The sequence below is a fragment of the Phocoena sinus genome, chromosome 21 (assembly GCF_008692025.1).
Source record: "Phocoena sinus isolate mPhoSin1 chromosome 21, mPhoSin1.pri, whole genome shotgun sequence".
Taxonomy (NCBI): Eukaryota; Metazoa; Chordata; class Mammalia; order Artiodactyla; family Phocoenidae; genus Phocoena; species Phocoena sinus.
The window spans coordinates 34,107,902-34,126,831 of NC_045783.1; the positions used below are offsets into that span (position 1 = coordinate 34,107,902).

General features: G+C 39.5%; 1 protein-coding gene across 2 annotated transcripts in view; it reads left to right on the plus strand.

The window, feature by feature from the left end:
- The window catches only part of FNTA (farnesyltransferase, CAAX box, alpha), a 30,552-nt gene that overhangs the window by 10,898 nt on the left and 724 nt on the right, over positions 1–18,930 (plus strand). The window contains exons 4-8 of one of the 2 annotated variants that reach the window (XM_032618533.1): positions 9,297–9,401; positions 13,866–13,992; positions 15,610–15,758; positions 17,586–17,648; positions 18,569–18,740. In XM_032618533.1, coding sequence (XP_032474424.1) covers positions 9,297–9,401; positions 13,866–13,992; positions 15,610–15,758; positions 17,586–17,648; positions 18,569–18,740 — 616 coding nt within the window. The remainder of the gene's footprint in view (positions 1–9,296; positions 9,402–13,865; positions 13,993–15,609; positions 15,759–17,585; positions 17,649–18,568; positions 18,741–18,930) is intronic. The other variant, XM_032618534.1, reaches the window with a different exon arrangement.

Sequence of the window (18,930 nt, forward strand, 5' to 3'; positions counted from 1 at the left end):
TACCAACAAGTTATCTGTCTCCCCGACTCTCTGCTCATGTAGAATGTCTCGTTACTGTTGAGCACAGCAGGTAACCCTTCAGTTCCTTCCTTTCTTCTCCAAGGACTTGGGCACCGTGTGTCTGGTCCATAGCTCTTTCCCGTGTCGGGTCCCTGTTTCCTAGATCTCACATCTTTCTCTTTCCTGCTTTACTCTCATTTTATAGACCAGATCCTTGAATAGAAGAAAACTCTTAGAAGGCTGTGATGGAAATTGTTACTGAGGTTTCGTAAATTTAAGTGTCTTCAGTCTCTTCGAGCTTTAGTGATAGAATTCTAGATTGGAAATCATTCTCCGTTAGATTTTTAAAACTGTCTGTTTCTTTCAGCCTCTATTGAGAAGATTCCCATTCCTTCATTTTAACCTTTTCTTTAGCTTTGGGAATTTTTTTTTTTTTTAATGTTCTTTTGATAATGTCTTCTCTCTTTCCTCTGTTGGCTCTCTCTGGAATGCCTTTTAGTTGTGTGTTGTACTTCTGAGGTTGTCTTTTCTTACTTTTATCTGTTTTTATTTACTTTTGAGATTTTTTTCAGCTTTATCTTCTAACTCTTCTATCTGCACTCATTTTTAATTTACAAGAACTCTTTTTATCTTCTCTGAGTATTCTTTTTTAATAGCATCCTGTTTATTTCATGGATGGGATATGTTTTCATTTTTCTGTTTATTTGTTTTGGTCTCTTTAATGTAAACATTTTTCTCAAATGGATGGTAAATTCTTGGCTCTCCTTTCATACTTACAGTGGAAGCAGGAAAATGATTTGGCATCCCTGCGTGTTGCAGGACTTGTCACCGAGAGGGGTTTACCGTGAAGTTAGTGTGGAGGCATGGCTGCTTTGTTTGACGTCTTCATATGTCAGTATTTCTGGGTCTTTTCTCTTGACTACTTTGTTTCTCTGAAGAAGAGCTGTCTGAAGAATGTACATTTGGCTGCCACAGTTCTGGGGGTCAGTTCTGGCAGGGGAAGACAGGGTTGGGGGGCATCTCAGCTGTTCAGTATATCAGCGTTAAATTTCCTTGTTTCCAGCCTTTACCTCACCCTGCCTTCTGCTGTGTCTGGTATTTCTTTCTGCTTTGGATTTTTCCAGAAAATAAAGCCACTTGTCTGCTGCCCAGGCTTTTTAAGAAAACCCTAGTCCTCCTTCTCCTATGTGTTTTCTTTACTTCCACAAAACACTTCACTTCTGGCGCTTCTAGTCACCGAATGTGTGTGGGATTTTTCCCCTACCAGGCAGTGCCCTGTGACACCACCTGGGTGTCCTACAGTTTAACTCAATTCTAACACTGTCTACCTGGAGGTAACATCAGATCCTACAGGTTAAGGGCTCGGTCCCACAAGCCTGACCCACCCCAATGCCAGTCGCACATCCTGTGCTTCTGACTGGTAGGCCATAAATCAGAGGTTCCACAATTCCCTCCTTGGGTTCAACTGATTTGCTAGAGCAGCTCACAGAACTCAGTGAAACACTTACTTATGTTTACCAGTTTATTAAATGATATGATAAAACACAGAGATGCACAGCCAGATGAAAAGGTGCATAGGGTGACATCTGGGAGTGTCCCGAGCACAGGAGCTTCTGTTCCTGTGGGGTTGAGGTGCATCACCCTCCTGGTACATGGATGTATTCACCCCCCTGGAAGCTCTCTAAATCCCCTACTGTTGGGATTTAATGGTGGCTTCCTCACGTGGACACGATCGATTATTAACTCCATTTCCAGCCCTTCTCTCCTGTCTGGAAGATGGGAGGTGGGGCTGAACATTCCAAGTTTCTAATCAAGGCTTGGTCTTTCTGGTGACCAGGAGCCATCCAGGAGCCCAACCAGAATCACCTCAGTAGAAGGGATGCCCAAGTGCTCTTATCACTCAGGAATTTACAAGGGTTTTAGGAGCTCTCTGTGAGGAAGAAAAAGACAGACACACACACACACACACACACACACACACACACACACACACACACACACACCCAGGTTGGGAGATGTTGTCACCTCTCTGCTCAGGGTTGGGGGAAGGATCTTGGCTGCTGAGGACTCTGTCTACATTTTTAAATGTTTTCAGCCCCACCCTTGACTTCCAGTTTCGGAAATACCTGATACATCTGATTTCTGAACCTTTCTTCCTCAGTTGACAGGTTTTTAGCCCTTTCTGGTTTTCTAAGTCAGTCAAAACTTATCAGCTTACCATTTTCCATCGTTTTGTTGACCTCTTCCAATTGCTGTGGTATCCCCTCATCCTTGTGGATTTATACCCTTTTTATTTCTTTACTGTCATTTTTGTAGGATTATCTAGAGCTGTTAGGGTGATCTTCCATCACTTTATGTCTCTAATATGCATATTTTTAGCTTGTAAGAAATTCCTGACTGTACACAGCTCAGAGCAACTTAGAATGAATTTTAAATTTCCTAAGTTTATTTGCTGTTTTCTTAAAAACAGTATACCTGAAATTACCCATATGAACCAGGCTGCCTGTATGTGTATGTGCTCTGTGAAGCCTTATTTTCTTTAAACTAATTATAATAGAGAAATACTGTCATTTCCTCTATTTAGCATTTCATTTTAAGAGATAACTTTTAAAGTAGTTTTTTGGGGGGTTCGAGTCAAGATGGCGGTATGGGAAGACACAGAGTTGGTGTCTCCCCACAACTAGGGCACTTGTCAGACACTGGTGGGGGACCTCGAAGCCCAAGGAGATGGGAGGAACCCGCAAGTGAACCGGTAGGACGTGGGGGGACTGAGCAGGGAGGAGAAGTGGAGGCCAGACAGGACCAGCACCCCTGAGGAGTGGCTGAGAGGGGAGGGGTTCCTATGCCTGGAGGGACCCTCAGGGGCTCGGATTGGAGCGGGCAGAGTGCCCAGCATTTGCCCTACTCACTTGAGCCTGGGAAGCCTGCTGGGCTCCCAGGCTGGGTCTCCCGCCCTCCAAAGCCCCCTCCAGGATGCGTGGGTCCTGGAGGCATAGGAGGGAGGCCGGGAGAGAGGAGGAGAGGCAGCAGGAGGGGCCCTCCAGGACGGCAGGAGCAGGAGAGGAGCAGAGGGCGTTTGCCCTGCCCACTTGGGCCCAGGAAGCCAGCTGGGCTCCCAGGCCGGGTCCCCTGTCCTCTGAGACCAGAGGCAGGCCTGGGCCCCTTCTGTTCCATTGAGCCTAAGCCCCACCCCCACACACACACACCCCCAGGGCCTTTTCCAGCTGTGTGAGTCCTAAGCATAGGCCCCACCCACTGCCCAAACCTCACCCTTGCTTAGGCCCCACCCTCCACAGCCAAGGCCTTTTCTACCTTTTTTTTCCCTTCCTTCTGCTCTTGTTTTTTTTTTCCCTTCTGTTCTTGTTTACTATTGTGATTCTGTTTTACCTTATGGTTGTTTCATCTATATTTTTATTTTTATACTCTTTCTAACATACCTGTTAGTTTCCTAGTCTAATTTTATTTTTTACTCTTTCTTCTTATTATTTATTTATTTTTTTGCTGCTCTGCGCAGCTTTCAAAATCTTGGTGCTTGAGCCAGGGGTAGGACTGAAGCTCCTGTGGTAGGAGTTCCGAGTCTGAACCACTGGACTAACAGAGCACCTCAGACCCCAGGGAATATTCATCGCAGTGAGGTCTCCCAGAGGTCCTCATCTCGGTACCAAGACCCAGCCCTACCCAACAGCCAACAAACTCCAGTGTTGGACACCTCAGGCCAAAGAACAAGTAAGACAGGAACACAATCCCACCAAAAAAAAAAAAAAAAAAAAAAAAAAGACTGCTAAATATATGTCACAGATGAAGGAGCAAGTTAAAAACATAAGACCAAATAAATGAAGAGGAAATAGGCAATCTACCTGAAAAAAAATTCACAGTAATGATAGTAAAGATGATTCAGAATCTCGGAAATAAAATGGAGGCACTGATTGAGAAAATACAAGAAATGTTTAACAAAGATCTAGAAGAACTAAAGAACAAAGAAACAGAGATGAACAACACAACTGAAATGAAAAATACACTAGAAGGAATAAATAACAGAATAACTGAGGCAGAAGAATGAATAAGTGAGCTGGAAGATAAAATGGTGGAAATAACTGCCGAGGAACAGAATAAAGAAAAAAGAATGAAAAGAATTGAAGACAATCTCAGATAGCTCTGGGACAGCACTAAATGCACCAACATTCAAATTATAGGGGTCCCAGAAGAAGAAGAGAAAAAGAAGTGGTCTGAGAAAATATTTGAAGAGATTATAGTGGAAAACTTCCCTAACGTGGGAAAGGAAATAGTCACCTAAGTCCAGGAAACACAGAGTCTCTCATACAGGATAAACCCTAGGAGAAACACCAAGAGATACTAAAACTAACAAAAATTAAATACAAAGAAAAAATATTAAAAGCAGCAAGGGAAAAACAAAAAATAACATACAATGGAATCCCCAAAAGGTTAACAGCTGATTTTTCAGCACAAACTCTGCAAGCCAGAAGGGAGTGGCAAGGTATACTTGAAGTGATGAAAGACAAAAACCTACAACCAAGACTGCTCTGTCCAGCAATGATCTTATTCAGATTTGATGGAGAAATTAAAAGCTTTTCAGACAAGCAAAAGCTAAGAGAATTCAGCACCACAAAACCAGCTTTACAACAAATGCTAAAGAAACTTCTCTAGGTGGGAAACACAAGAGAGGAAAAAGACCTACAAAAACAAACCCAAAACAATTAAGAAAATGGTACTAGGAATGTACATACCGATAATAACCTTGAATGTAATTGGATTAAATGCCCCAACAAAGAGACACAGACTGGCTGAATAGATACAAAAACAAGATCCATATACATGCTGTCTACAAGAGACGCACTTCAGATGTAGGGACACGTACAGGCGGAAAGTGAGGGGATGGAAAAACATATTGCATGCAAATGGAAATCAGAAGAAAGCTGCAGTAGCAATACTCATGTCAGGTAAAATAGACTTGAAAATAAAGACTGTTACAAGACATAAGGAAGGACACTACATAATGATCAAGGAATTAATCCAAGAAGAAGATATAACAATTATAAATGTTTATGCACCCAACATAGGAGCACCTCAATACATAAGGCAAATGCTAACAACCAGGAAGGGAGAAATCGACAGTAACACAATAATAATAGGGGACTTTAACAACCCACTTACCCAATGGACAGATCATCCAAACAGAAAATAAAGAAACACGAGCATTAAATGACACAATAGACCAGATAGATTTAATTGATATTTATAGAACATTGCACCCAAAAGTGGCAGAATACACTTTTTTTTCAGGTGCACACAGAACATTCTCCAGGATAGATCACATCATGGGTCACAAATCAAGCCTCAGAAAATTTAAGAAAATTGAAATCATATCAAGCATCTTTTCTGACCACAATGCTATGAGATTGGAAATCAGTTATAGGAAAAAGACTGTAAAAAACACAAATACATGGAGGCTAAACAGTGCATTACTAAATAACCAAGAGATCACTGAAGAAATCAAAGAAGAAATGAAAAAATACATAGAAACAAATGACAATAGAAACAACTGAAAACCTATGGGACGCAGCAAAAGCAGTTCTAAGAGGGAAGTTTATAACATTCAATCTTACCTCAAGAAACAAGAAAAGTCTCAAACAATCTAACCCTACACCTAAAGGAAGTAGAGAAAGAAGAACAAAGAAAACCCAAAGTCAGTAGAAGGAAAGAAATCATAAATATCAGAGCAGAAATAAATAGGAATGAAGAAAACTATAGCAAAGATCAGTAAAACTAAAAGCTAGTTCTTTGAGAAGATAAACAAAATTGATAAACCCTTAGCCAGACTCACCAAGAAAAAAAGGGAGAGGATGCAAATCAATAAAATTAGAAACGAAGAAGAAGAAATCACAACGGACACCACAGAAATACAAAGGATTATAAGAGACTACTACAAACAACTATATGCCAGAAAAATGGACAACCATGAAGAAATGGATAAATTCTTGGAAAGGTACAATTTTCCAAGAAAGAACTAGGAAGAATTAGAAAATATAAACAGTCCTACTGCAAGTAATGAAATTGAAACTGTAATTAAAAATCTTCCAACAAACAAAAGTCCGGGGCCAGATGGCTTCACAGGTGAATTGTATCAAACATTTAGAGAAGAGCTAACACCCATCCTTCTCAAACTCTTCCAAAAAATTATAGAGGGAGGAACACTTGCAAATTCATTCTACGAAGCCACCATCACCCTGATACCAAAACCAGAAAAAGATATCACAAAAAAAGAAAATTATGGACCAATATCACTGATGAACATAGCCACAAAAATCCTCAACAAAATACCAACAAACAGGATCCAACAACATATTAAAAGGATCATACACCATGATCTAGTGGGATTTATCCCAGGGATGCAAGGATTCTTCAGTATACACAGATCAATCAGTGTGATACGCTATATTAACAAATTAAAGAATAAAAAGTGTATGGTCATCTCAATCGATGCAGAAAAAGCTTTTGACAAAATTCAACACCCATTTACAAAAACTCTCCAGAAAATGGGCAAACCCATTTTCTGGAAACAATCCCATTTACCATTGCAACAAAAAGAATAAAATACCTAAGAATAAACCTACCTAAGGGGGCAAAATACTTCTACTCAGAAAACTATAAAACACTGATGAAAGAAATCAAAGATGATGTGAACAGATGGAGAAATATACCATGTTCTTGGATTGGAAGAATCAATATTGTGAAAATGGCTGTACTACCCAAAGCAATCTACAGATTCAGTGCAATCCCTATCAAACTATCAATGGCATTCTTTACAGAATTAATGCAAAAAATTTTACTATTTGTATGGAAACACAAAAGACCCTGAATAGCCGAAGCAATCTTGAGAAAGAAAAACAGAGCTGTAAGAATCAAGCTCCCTGACTTCAAACTATACTACAAAGCTACAGTAATCAAGACAGTATGGTACTGGCACAAAAACAGAAATATAGATCAATGGAACAGGATATAAAGCCCAGAGATAAACCCATGCACATATAGTCACCTAATCTATGACAAAGGAGGCAAGAACATACAATGGAGAAAAGACAGCCTCTTCAGTAAGTGCTGCTGTGAAAACTGGACAGCTACATGTAAAAGAATGAAATCAGAACACTCCCTAACACCATACACAAAAATAAAATGGATTAAAGACCTAAATGTAAGACCAGGCACTATAAAACTCTTAGAGGGAAACATAGGAAAAACACTCTTTGACATAAAACACAGCAAGATCTTTTTTGTCCCACCTCCTAAGAGTAATGAAGATAAAAACAAAAATAAGTAAATGGGACCTAATTAAAGTTAAAAGCTTTTGCACAGCAAAGGATACCTAATCAAGACGAAAAGCCAGCCCTCAGAATGGAAGAAAATATTTGCAAATTAAACAATGGACAAAGGATTAATCTCCAAAATATACAAACAGCTCATGGAGCTCAATATCGAAAAACAAACAACCCAATTAAAAAATGCGTGGAAGGGCTTCCCTGGTGGTGCAGTGGTTGAGGGTCTGCCTGCCAATGCAGGGGACACGGGTTTGTGCCCTGATCCGGGAAGATCCCACATGCCGCAGAGCAGCTGGGCCCGTGAGCCGTGGCCACTGAGCCTGCGCGTCCAGAGCCTGTGCTCTGCAAGGGGAGAGGCCACAACAGTGACAGGCCCGCGTACCGCAAAAAAAAAAAAAAAAAGCGTGGAAGACTTAAATAGACATTTCACCAAAGAAGACATACAGATGGCCAAGAGGCACATGAAAAGATGCTCAACATCACTAATTATTAGCAAAGTACAAATCAAAACTACAATGAGGTATCACCTCACACCAGTCAGAATGGCCATTATCAAAAAATCTAGAAACAGTAAATGCTAGAAAGGGTGTGGTGAAAGGGAACCCTCCTGCACTGTTAGTGGGAAGGTAAATTGATACAACCACTATGGAGAACAGTATAGAGGTTCCTTAAAAAACTAAAAATAGAACTACCATGTGATCCAACAATCCCACTATTGGACATATACCCTGAGAAAACCATAATTCAAAAAGAGACATGTACCACAATGTTCATTGCAGCACTATTTAGAATAGCCATGACATGGAAGCAACCTAAATGTTCATCGACAGATGAATGGATAAAGAAGATGTGGCACATATATACAATGCAATATAACTCAGCCATAAAAAGAAACGAAACTGAGTTATTTTTAGTGAGGTGGATGGACCCAGAGTCTGTCATACAAAGTGAAGTAAGTCAGAAAGAGAAAAATAAATACTGTATGCTAACACATATATATGGAATCAAAAAAAAAATGGTACTGCTGAACCTAGTGGCAGGGCAGGAATAAAATTGTAAACATAGAAATGGACTTGAGGACACGGGGTGGTTGGGAAACTGGGGCAAAGTGAGAGTAACATCGACATGTACACTATCAAATGTAAAATAGATAGCTAGTGGGAAGCAGCAGCATGGCACAGGGAGATCAGCTTGGTGTTTTGAGACCACCTAGAGGGGTGGGATGGGGAGGGTGGAGGGAGGCTCACGAAGGAGGGGATATGAGGATATATGTATACATATGGCTGATTCGCTTTGTTATACAGCCGAAATGAACATAGTATTGTGAAGCAGTTATGCTCCAATAAAGATGTATTAAAAAAAAGAAAATAAAAAAAATAAAGTAGTTTTTTGTCTCATTATATATTGAGTTGGAATATTTTGAAATTTTGAAGTAAAAATAGACTAGAACTAATCATGTCTTTAGGGAAAAGGTTTTTTTACTGGTTTGACTTCACCTGTGAAAAAATTAAAGAGAAACTTGTTTCATTTATAAGTAACATTTTTAGAGTGGTTCTAAAAATAAAATATATGATAATGTTTGTAATGAAATTAATTTATTATATGAGTAATGTATCTAAATGAACAGGTTATACCATATGGGGAAAGAGATGTTTTTGATTCTTGTGTAATAGAACACTAGTAACCAGAGTATTACCTGGAAATAATCATTTGTTGGTTGTCTTTTCTTCTGTCTCACATTTGCTGCCTTTCACTATTTTGCTTCAAAATGCCTGATTCTTCCGTTCATCAGATAGTTGTATGAGTTTGGACAACGACAAGCAGTTAAGTTGCTAAATTACTGGTTATACAGAATACCTACCAAAAATGTGTCTATGTTGTTGTCTTGTGACTTCATTTGATACTGTGGCTGGGCAATTTATGTGGAGTAATGAGACTTTGGATGCTTGATGTTTGCTGTAGGCATTTTCGGAGAGTTCTCTTAAAGTCACTTCAAAAGGATCTACATGAGGAAATGAACTACATCACGGCAATAATTGAGGAACAGCCCAAAAACTATCAAGTTTGGTAAGATGAAAATAGGAAGGCAATAAGTCACTATGCCAATAGTACCTGCCAGGGGGTGACGAAGCCATAGGGAGTTGTTTTTTCTTTATGATTACAGTGCTTGCGTTGGAGCTAATGTCACCAGGCTTAACAGTGTTGTTGGGAGTACCTGAGATAACTTTATGTTTAGTGCTTGAAGTGGTGCTTGACCCATAGTTAACACTCAAATGTTTGCTGCCGTAATTATTTCAGACTTCAACATTAGCACGTAATAGTACTAGAGTCAGGAAAAAATTTGAGTGAAAAATCTGAAAAAATGTTTCTATTCAGTGTGTTATAAAATGACTCTCTGGTATTTCATCTTTTATTCATTTGTTTATTAAAAATTTCTTATTGATGTTGGGGGTACAAAAATGAATGCGACACCATCTAAAAGGGAAAGCAAATAATAAAACCAGCTATTTTACAGAGCAGTGTGAAAAATATAATGTTAGGGTTTTTTACAGTGTGTATTTGTTCTAAAAATTAAGCCCCTAACTTAGCTTAGACAAGAGGATGGGGGAGCAGGACACAGTGGGGGAAAAGAGAAGTTAGGGAACAGGAGGACAGAGAACAAATAGGGAAGAAAGAAAGAGTCCGGACAGTACCCACCATTTAGTGAGCCCCCCATGAATGGTAGCGACTGTGGTGATGGAGGTGGCGGTCGAGGAAGAGGAGGTGGAGGAGGTGGCGTTGCCGTGGTCATGGTGAAGGAGAAGCAGCAGCGTGGTGACCGTCAAGAGCTGTCTCCACTTCTGTGCCACTGACTGCCTGCTCTTCATGCAGGGCTTGCCTCCACTGGATGTTTTTCCAGGGTAATGACTGGCACACACACCCTGTCTTTATGCCTGAGATTTAAGGATGATTTCTGAGAAGAAAGACTGCTGAGGCAAAGAGAATATTCCGGGGAGAAGAGGCGTGAAAGAGCTTGGTGCACTCTGGGAACTGCATGTAATTCCATGTGATTAGAGTACATTTGGGGGCCCTAGGACGAGATCATAAAGGGCCTTATGAACGTTGGTAAGGGTTTGGGGATTGATCTTAGCTGCAGTGGAGACCTGACAAATTTTAATTAAGGAAGTAGTATGATTAGATTTGTGTCTCAGGAGCTTTACCCTGACAGCAGGGTGGAGGATAGCGGAACAGGCTCACAGTTCTGGTGGGCCATTGGCAGTGTGGGAGCCAGGGGAGAGAGTGGTAGGGTATGGGAGAGAGAAGGGTAGATGTGAGAGAGGTTTTGGAGGCAGAAGCAACAGGCTTTGAAGTTAAACTTACCAGGGGAGTGACAGAGAAGAATGATGTCTATATTTTTGGCTTGACCATTGGGTGAATGGTGGTGCTGACCACTTGGGGAATTTTGGGAAACAAAGCAGCACATTTTTGCGAAAGGAGGGTAGATTCAGTACTAGAAAAGTAGAACTTGATGTGCTTATGGAAAACCTGTGTAAAGTTGTCCAGTTGTCCAGTAAGTGACTGAAAAATGCTTCTCTGGAGTGGCAGTCACAGCTCTGGATGAGGATGCTCAGGGAGAATTAGAGAAGGTTGGGGACAGAACACTGGTGAGCATCAGTGTCAGAGAGGCAGAGAGGTGGTCCAGGACGACTGAGGAAGGAAACCAGAAGCTAGTGTCCTCACAGAAACCAAGAGAAGGGAGAGTTTCAAGAAGAAAGGGGTGGATGGCAGTATCAGCTACTGCTGAGAGGTCGAGGAGAGCAAGGGCTAGAGATGACCCGTGGGATTGGTAGGTTAGGCGGTTGCCAGTGACTGGTCTTGGCACGAGCGGTCCTCCCACCAGGGGCGGGGCAGGGCAGGGAAGGGCAGGGCAGGGGTGGGAAGAGGAATTGAGCCACGGAGCAGTGCTTGAATCGCTGTTGAGAGAGAAGACGGAGCAAGCAGCTAGTCAGGGCTGTGTCTTTGTGTTTTGTTTTTCCAAAGTGGCAAAGGCTTCATGGTGTGGGGAGAGTTACTAGAAAGAGAGAAGGTGAGAATTCTGGAGAAAAGGGGGATAGAGCAAGGGCTTGCTTGGAGTTGGGAAGAGATCCAACACATAGGTTAGCCTTAGGAGAAGGAACAGCTCCCCAGCTGTGGACACATGCGGAGAGTGAACTGCTCTCTGGCCCAGTTGGCTAATAATAATCTGCATGATCAAATACGGTCGTTAAGGAGTACAAACCATAAGTAGATGCTTAATCTTCAAAGAATTAGAACGTAATAGATCTGACAGTGAGTAACTGAACATTTGGCAAAGCATGGAAGTGCTAGCTGTTGTGGATTTCCATTTGTAGAATTTTAAACAACTTTACCTGTGTAGCTTCTTTCTTTGTAAGTGCATGATGGTTGCATTCCTGAGAAATTGCCTTATGAAAGAGCTGTTTTATTGACAAAAGTGATTAGCTAGAGAGTTTCAGTCCCTCATTTAAAAGGCATTGACCCTTCGGAATTAAGGTGCTTTTATATAAATATTTGGAGGTTATAGCTCCAGAAGGGAGTTCCCTGGTGGTCTAGCGGTTAGGATTCAGAGCTTCCACTGCCGTGGCCCAGGTTCAGTACCTGGTCGGGGAACTGAGATCCCACAAGCTGTGTGTTGCGGCCAAAAAAAAATCCAGAAAAGTACTTGAAGAGATATATAAACTATGCACCATTTTATCTTAAAAGAAAAAAAAAATCCAGACATCACAAGCATTCTCAGCATTGATTACATCTAGTTTTTGCTGAAGAGAAGTAGCTTCTTTTTCTGGACACTGCAGATACTGTCATTAACACGTTGTCACCTATCGTTACGAAAAACAAAATACAAGACACTCAGAGCGGGCTTCCCTGGTGGCTCAGTGGATAAGAATCCACCTGCCAATACAGAAGACACAGGTTCGAGCCCTGGTCCGGGAAGATCCCACATGCCACGGAGCAGCTAAGCCCGTGCACCACAGCTACTGAGCCTGCGCTCTAGAGCCTGTATGCCACAACTACTGAGCCCACGTGCTGCAACTACTGAAGCCCACATGCCTAGAGCCCGTGCTCCGCAACAAGAGAAGCCACCGCAATGAGAAGCCCATGCACTGGAACGAAGAGTAGACCCCGCTCGCCGCACCTAGAGAAAGCCCGTGTGCAGCAATGAAGACCCAACACAACCAAAAATAAATAAAATTTTAAAAATTTAAAAAGAAAAAAAGAAACCCAGAGCAGCTGCTGTTGGAAACCTAGCAGTTTTTAATTACGGTACATTTTAAATTGCCCACTCCGCTAGTTGCTATCGTAACTAGTATAGTACAAGTAATGCAAATCCTGTATGCCACGTCACTTTTTTATGAAATTCACTATGAAAACTTATGCTGTAAGATCAAACCCCTGTATTTAATTAATACTCTTTAAATCATAGAACATCAGAGAGAGCTTCTTAGTATTTTTTTCTGAGAAGTCATTTTGACACACTGGAGGACCTAATTCTTAAGTTTTTCCTGAATTATAGAATTTACCAGTAACCTGGAAAAATAAATTATTACTGTGCTCACTGACTTGGAAGACTTCTTAAATTATTTGGAAAGCTTTCCCTCTAGGATCTTCCTCTTGGTAGTTTCTTGCCTTCTTAATATTCTCTAAGATGAATTTTTAAGTTTTCCATGCATGTAGAATAGGTCACCCATTAAGCATTAAATCTTTCCCCTTTCCCCCATCATCCCTGCTCACTTTTAGTATAATGAGTACTAATGGGTTTTTTTAAAAAACAGCTTCACTGAGATATAATTCACATATCATGCTATTTACCCATTTAAGGGGTATATATGTGCAGCCATCACCACAGTGAATTTTAGAACATTTTCACTAATAGATTTTTATAAATATTTCAGCTAAAGAAAATTATAAAAATAGAACCCAGTAGACAACTCTTAGAAGTATTTTCCTGGTACAGAAACTCCTCTTTTGACAGACTTGCAACTTGTCATAGCTACTAGCCAGAGAAGAAGTGAATTCCATTCTGCCCACAAACTGGTGGAATAAGAAGTTGCTTGAATGGTGGCACTTAGGACTTAAGGAAAACTGACAGCATGTTGATAACCAGAGGGGCTTCCATACTTGATAAAATAGTATCACATTTCCCATAATCTCATTGTGACATCTGGGCATGTTGAAAAATTCTTTCACACGGTATTGTGGTTGTCAAGAGATTACTGTACTTTCAGATTTAGCTTGAGATAAACCTTCTTTAAGCTCTTATTATCTGGTTTCATTTTACGTGCAAATCACTGTTTTATGTTTCTCAGCTGTTACTTAGTGTTCTGAAATTTCTTCTCATAGTGTTTATTCTGTAGTACCTTTTCTTTCTAGTAGAGTCTTGAGAATTAGAGATAAATTGCTGTTTCTTGAGTGTCCCTCCACATCACCTAACACATGCAGCGGATACTTTCGTTTTGGGGTAAATTAACACGAAACTTCTTCTCTCGACTTTAGGCATCATAGACGAGTGCTAGTGGAATGGCTGAGAGACCCATCTCAGGAGCTTGAGTTTATTGCTGATATTCTTAATCAGGATGCAAAGAATTATCACGCCTGGCAACATCGACAATGGGTTATTCAGGTATTGCCTTTCTTGTGTTTTACAGATTTTTATTTTTTTAACTGAATTAAATAATTTAATTACTATTAAATTGTAGTATACTTAAACACACATGTAGATCATTACAAACAATATATAATGATTAAGAATTATTCAGATACTTAATTAAACCTGACATCCTTCATGTTGGTTAACCTTTATAATCTCTTTGGATATGTTGGTGAGTAACTTCACATTAAAGAATAATAATAGTGACTTTTTAAATACTTTTTGGGTTGAACTTGTGTCATGTATTTGCTAGCAAATTGAATAGAAAAAGTAGTTGTAAATTTTTTATACAGCTATGTTATTTTAATTAACAAGGACATATTACATATTAAGGTTTTGCATGCTTAAACTTTGAAATACGATTTTACAGTAACTGTTGTATATTTTATTTCTGCCCACTTGTTAAAATTTTATGCTAAGTCCCGAATAGAAGAAAACAGTTATGGGACTTCCCTAGCGGTCCACTGGTTAAGATTTCGCCTTACAATGCAGGGGGTGCAAGTTCGATCCTGTTCAGGGAGCTAAGGTCCCCCATACCTTGGGGCCAAAAAACAAAACATAAAACAGAAGCAATATTGTAACAAATTCAATGACGACTTTTAAAAATTGGTCCACATCAAAAAAATCTTTAGAACAAAAAGAAAAAATAGTTATAACTCCCACTCTGGGCATTTTTATGTATTCCAGCAAACAATTGTAGTGTTGTGTCCAGTGAATTTTTTCCAGGGATTGCTACTTTCTGCACTGTTCATTATACCAAGAGTATTTCACCAAAAAATTTATTGCTTAAAAATGTAAACTTTTCCAAATTTGATTAAAGGAATATATTTTCTAAAGACATTTAGTATTTTTATTTTTTTATGAAATTCTAGTTTTTTGCTGGTATCAAATAAGCAATGTATCTCCATTAGCTTTTTCATAGTTAACCTCCCCAACTTTTCTGGCATTTGTACGTTTTGACCTTTTACTCCTTTTCCAAATTGTCTTTGTTGGTTCTCTCCATAATTTTTTAAATTAAAACAGCTTTGTAATGTAAAAATTTATATCTAAATCCAATTGTATATTTATCTAATGTATTAGCATTTTTGAATACTTCCCTTTTACTTAATATATGTACTAATGTCAAATCACATCAAATTAATATACAGTAGTACAGTTAATCATTGTCTTATTACTGAGTTTGGTTTTTTCTTCCACATTTTTACTGTAAACAATGCATAAGCATTTAGTTAGATATACTTTCTTTTTTTTCTCTTTTGATTTAATTCTTTAGAGTAGTTCTTGGGTCAAAGTTAAAACATGCTGCTTGGTATCTAAATTGTTTTCCACAAGATGCTCCTGAATGACAGCCACTCTGGGTGTTCACTCTCACTTCCTCATTTTTCCTTCCTCATCGCCAATCCTCTGTCTTTGATGACTTTTCTTGCCCTGCCATTTCCTTGACCTTCAGCATCCCTCTCCAAATATGTGATGGGTCCATGTCTTCAGTTCTACCTGCTTAGCTTTGCTGAAGTTTTATTTATTTATTTTTGTTGTTAATAAATGATAGGACATTTCTAATTGGATGTTTTATTTTGTATTTTCTTTTAGGAATTTAAACTTTGGGATAATGAGCTGCATTATGTAGACCAACTTCTCAAAGAGGATGTGAGAAATAACTCTGTCTGGAACCAAAGATACTTTGTAATTTCTAACACCATGGGCTACAATGATCGTGCTGTATTGGAGAGAGAAGTCCAGTTAGTAATCTTCGCTTGTTCACTCATTAAAAGAATATTTGTGTGCCTACCATGTCTCATGTTACTGCTGAGATACAGGGCATAAAGGCGTTGGGATACAGCAAAGATCAAGATTGCCCCAATCCTACCCTCATGGAAGTAATAGGACAGAATACTTAGGTGAAATCTATAATGATAAATTTACAAATAATATAGTGTATAGCAGCGGTCCCCAAGCTTTTTGGCACCAGGGACTGGTTTCATGGAAGACAGTTCTTTCATGGACCGGGGATGGGGGTGGGGCCGTGGCGGGAATGGTTCAGGTGGTAATGTGAGCGATGGGGAGTGGTCCACGGCCTGGGGGTTGGGGGCCCCTGGTGTATAGTAAACCTTTACTTTGTAGTGGCTTAAGTTTCTTAAAATATTGTTGCTACTGTAGATTGAGAAGAACTCAGATTTCATGGTGTCTAGGAAGCTTTATTTTAAAACTATCTCATTAAATTTTAGATAACAGTCCCCAGATGCCATGTTACTCTAGTGCAGGGTTTGGGCCAATGAGTCTTTGTTGTCCTGTGCATTACAGGGTGTGTGGCTCCATTCTCAGCCTTTATGCCCTATATCTCAGTAGTAAACCCCACCCCAGCCCAAATCACCCCCAGTTGCTCAGTAGTAAACCCCACCCCAGCCCAAATCACCCCCAGTTGAAAACTGCTCTAGCATAAAAGATGCTGTTATAAGATCTAGAAATTTCTGAATTGGCATGAATTTCTATATTCTATCCGTAAACCTCTTTTCTGACTTTGTCTAATTTGTCTCAGTGTCTTGTTTGAAATTTGAATATGTTTATTATCTTTATAGCCTGATGAGATCATAGTCATATTTTAATTATAAAAGTTGTTTCAACAGCTCCTAGGAAGAGCTGATTTCATGGTACATCTGCCTCTCATCTCCCTTGCCCTTACTTCTGCTTGGATCAGGGCAGTTGGCTCTAATTTTATCTGTTCTATATATAGGGTTCTGGTGATTTAAATTTTAAAAAAGCACACACACACAGTCTCCAATCTAGTGTCCTATATTAACTCTCTTCTCCAGGCTTTTTTATAATTTTCATAATTTTCATAATGCTGAATGAGTTTATTATTACTTTCTGTGAAAAAAAATGCTGTTAAAACAGCACTGCAACAAAACTAAGATTACTAAACTTTAGTCAGTCACTAATTTGAGCAAGTATATAGTGAAGCAAAGTTCTGTAACTCCCTTGGAATTTTTTGTAACTGGATCTAAATTACAATTAATAATCTGGTTAAGGGGAAGAGAAAAGTAGGGAGCATCCATTTGGAATGGAACCACATCATAGTTTGCAGGTACTCTTGTTTTGGAATATAAGAAATATGCTGTTGGTTTCTTATTTTTATTCTTGGTCTATATAATCTCCATGCTTGTCTATTTTTTATTATAGCTTCCAAGATTATTTAGTTCTCCTTTTTCAATGAGTAATGATTTTTCTGGCATAAGTAGATCTTAGACATTTTCCCCAAGATTGCTTCAGCGAAAAAAGGACAGTCTCCTTGTTGTAGTTGACATTTCCTTCAGAGGGCAGTCTCCAACATTAACTTCTTTTCCATTTGTGAACTGAGCCTTCGTATTACTTTGTAAATAAGAATTGACCATTGCAGCCACGAGGGAGTCTCTAATTCAGATATAACCTAGGGAGGTACCAAGTCCACCAGCAGAGATAAGTGAAAGCTCATGTCCAGGCTGTGCCACCACCATAGGAAGACTGTTTCTCATTATTGCACTGCTCTTGCAGAGTTATACACATGTTTATTTGTGGTCTTTTTCTTACAGGTACACTCTGGAAATGATCAAACTAGTACCACATAATGAAAGTGCTTGGAACTATTTGAAAGGGTAAGAGGTTGTTTTTGCTTTTTTTTTTTTTTTTTTAACCTGCTAACATGAGTCATCGTGGAATATGTTCCATAATCAGATTCCAAAAGGACACTAAAGAATTTTCCATTTTTCTGGATCTAAGAGCAGAAGTGTAATAGCGTTATGATAACACCTAAGAACAGTACCTTCTACCCTTTCCTTAACCTCCCAGGCACATACCAGCACAGTTTTTAGAATAGTCCATGAGTAGACAGTGACACGATTTTAACTGCATTTATGAATCCTGGGGTCTTTATGTCACAGAACGGAATACACACACCAGTTTCTGTTCAGCTCAGGATCATGGGAAGACAAGACAAATCACTTAGAAACAGATTGCACAGACACATAGCCACCCTTTCTGTTGTCATTTCCGGAGATCTCCTGTTACAAGTCTCACTCCTTAAATCAGCAAGGTTTCTCTTGCCGCTGACATCACCCGGCTCCTTGTCAAACTTAAGGGTCTCCAAGGAAACAGGCCCAAAATGCACAAAGCATGAAGCTCAGTCACATTTGGACATCTGTCAGAGGTTGGGGCCTATAATATCTGGAGAGCTAAAGGGACGAATAACCATCTCAAGACACAGAAATGTCTCTCCTGTTTTTTTCCTTCACTTTTAATTTTAAGAAAATGGAGTTTTTTTCCTTTAATTTTGTATGTTGCAGTTTGACTTACAAATGATTATTTTTAAACTTCATTATTCTTTTTAGCTAATTTTACCCAGCTCTTAATTATGTATGATAAAGCTCACATTTAATTTAAAAATTTCATTTCATTTCAACCTCATTCAAAATGTTTCCTTTTCTTGCTTATATTACAGGGGTCATTTTCTCTTGATCTTTCTACTATTTTTGTTCTTCCTTCTAAAAATTGGGAATAACTTTTTTTTTTTTTTTAGGATTTTGCAGGATCGTGGTCTTTCCAAGTATCCCAACCTGTTAAATCAATTACTTGATTTACAACCAAGTCACAGTTCCCCCTACCTAATTGCCTTTCTCGTGGACATCTATGAAGACATGCTAGAAAACCAATGTGACAACAAGGAGGACATTCTTAATAAAGCATTAGAGGTAAGCTGGCAGGACTCAGCGATTTCTTCTTGGAGTCTCAAAGCTGGGTCTGCCCAGCGACACGATTCATGCCCCTTTCAACACAGCCACTCAGAATTCCGTGCAGGGCTATTCTGCTGTTTAGGGTGACACCCATATCACTAGTGCACATAGTATGTGACTCTAGTGGTGTATCTCATTTGATCACGAC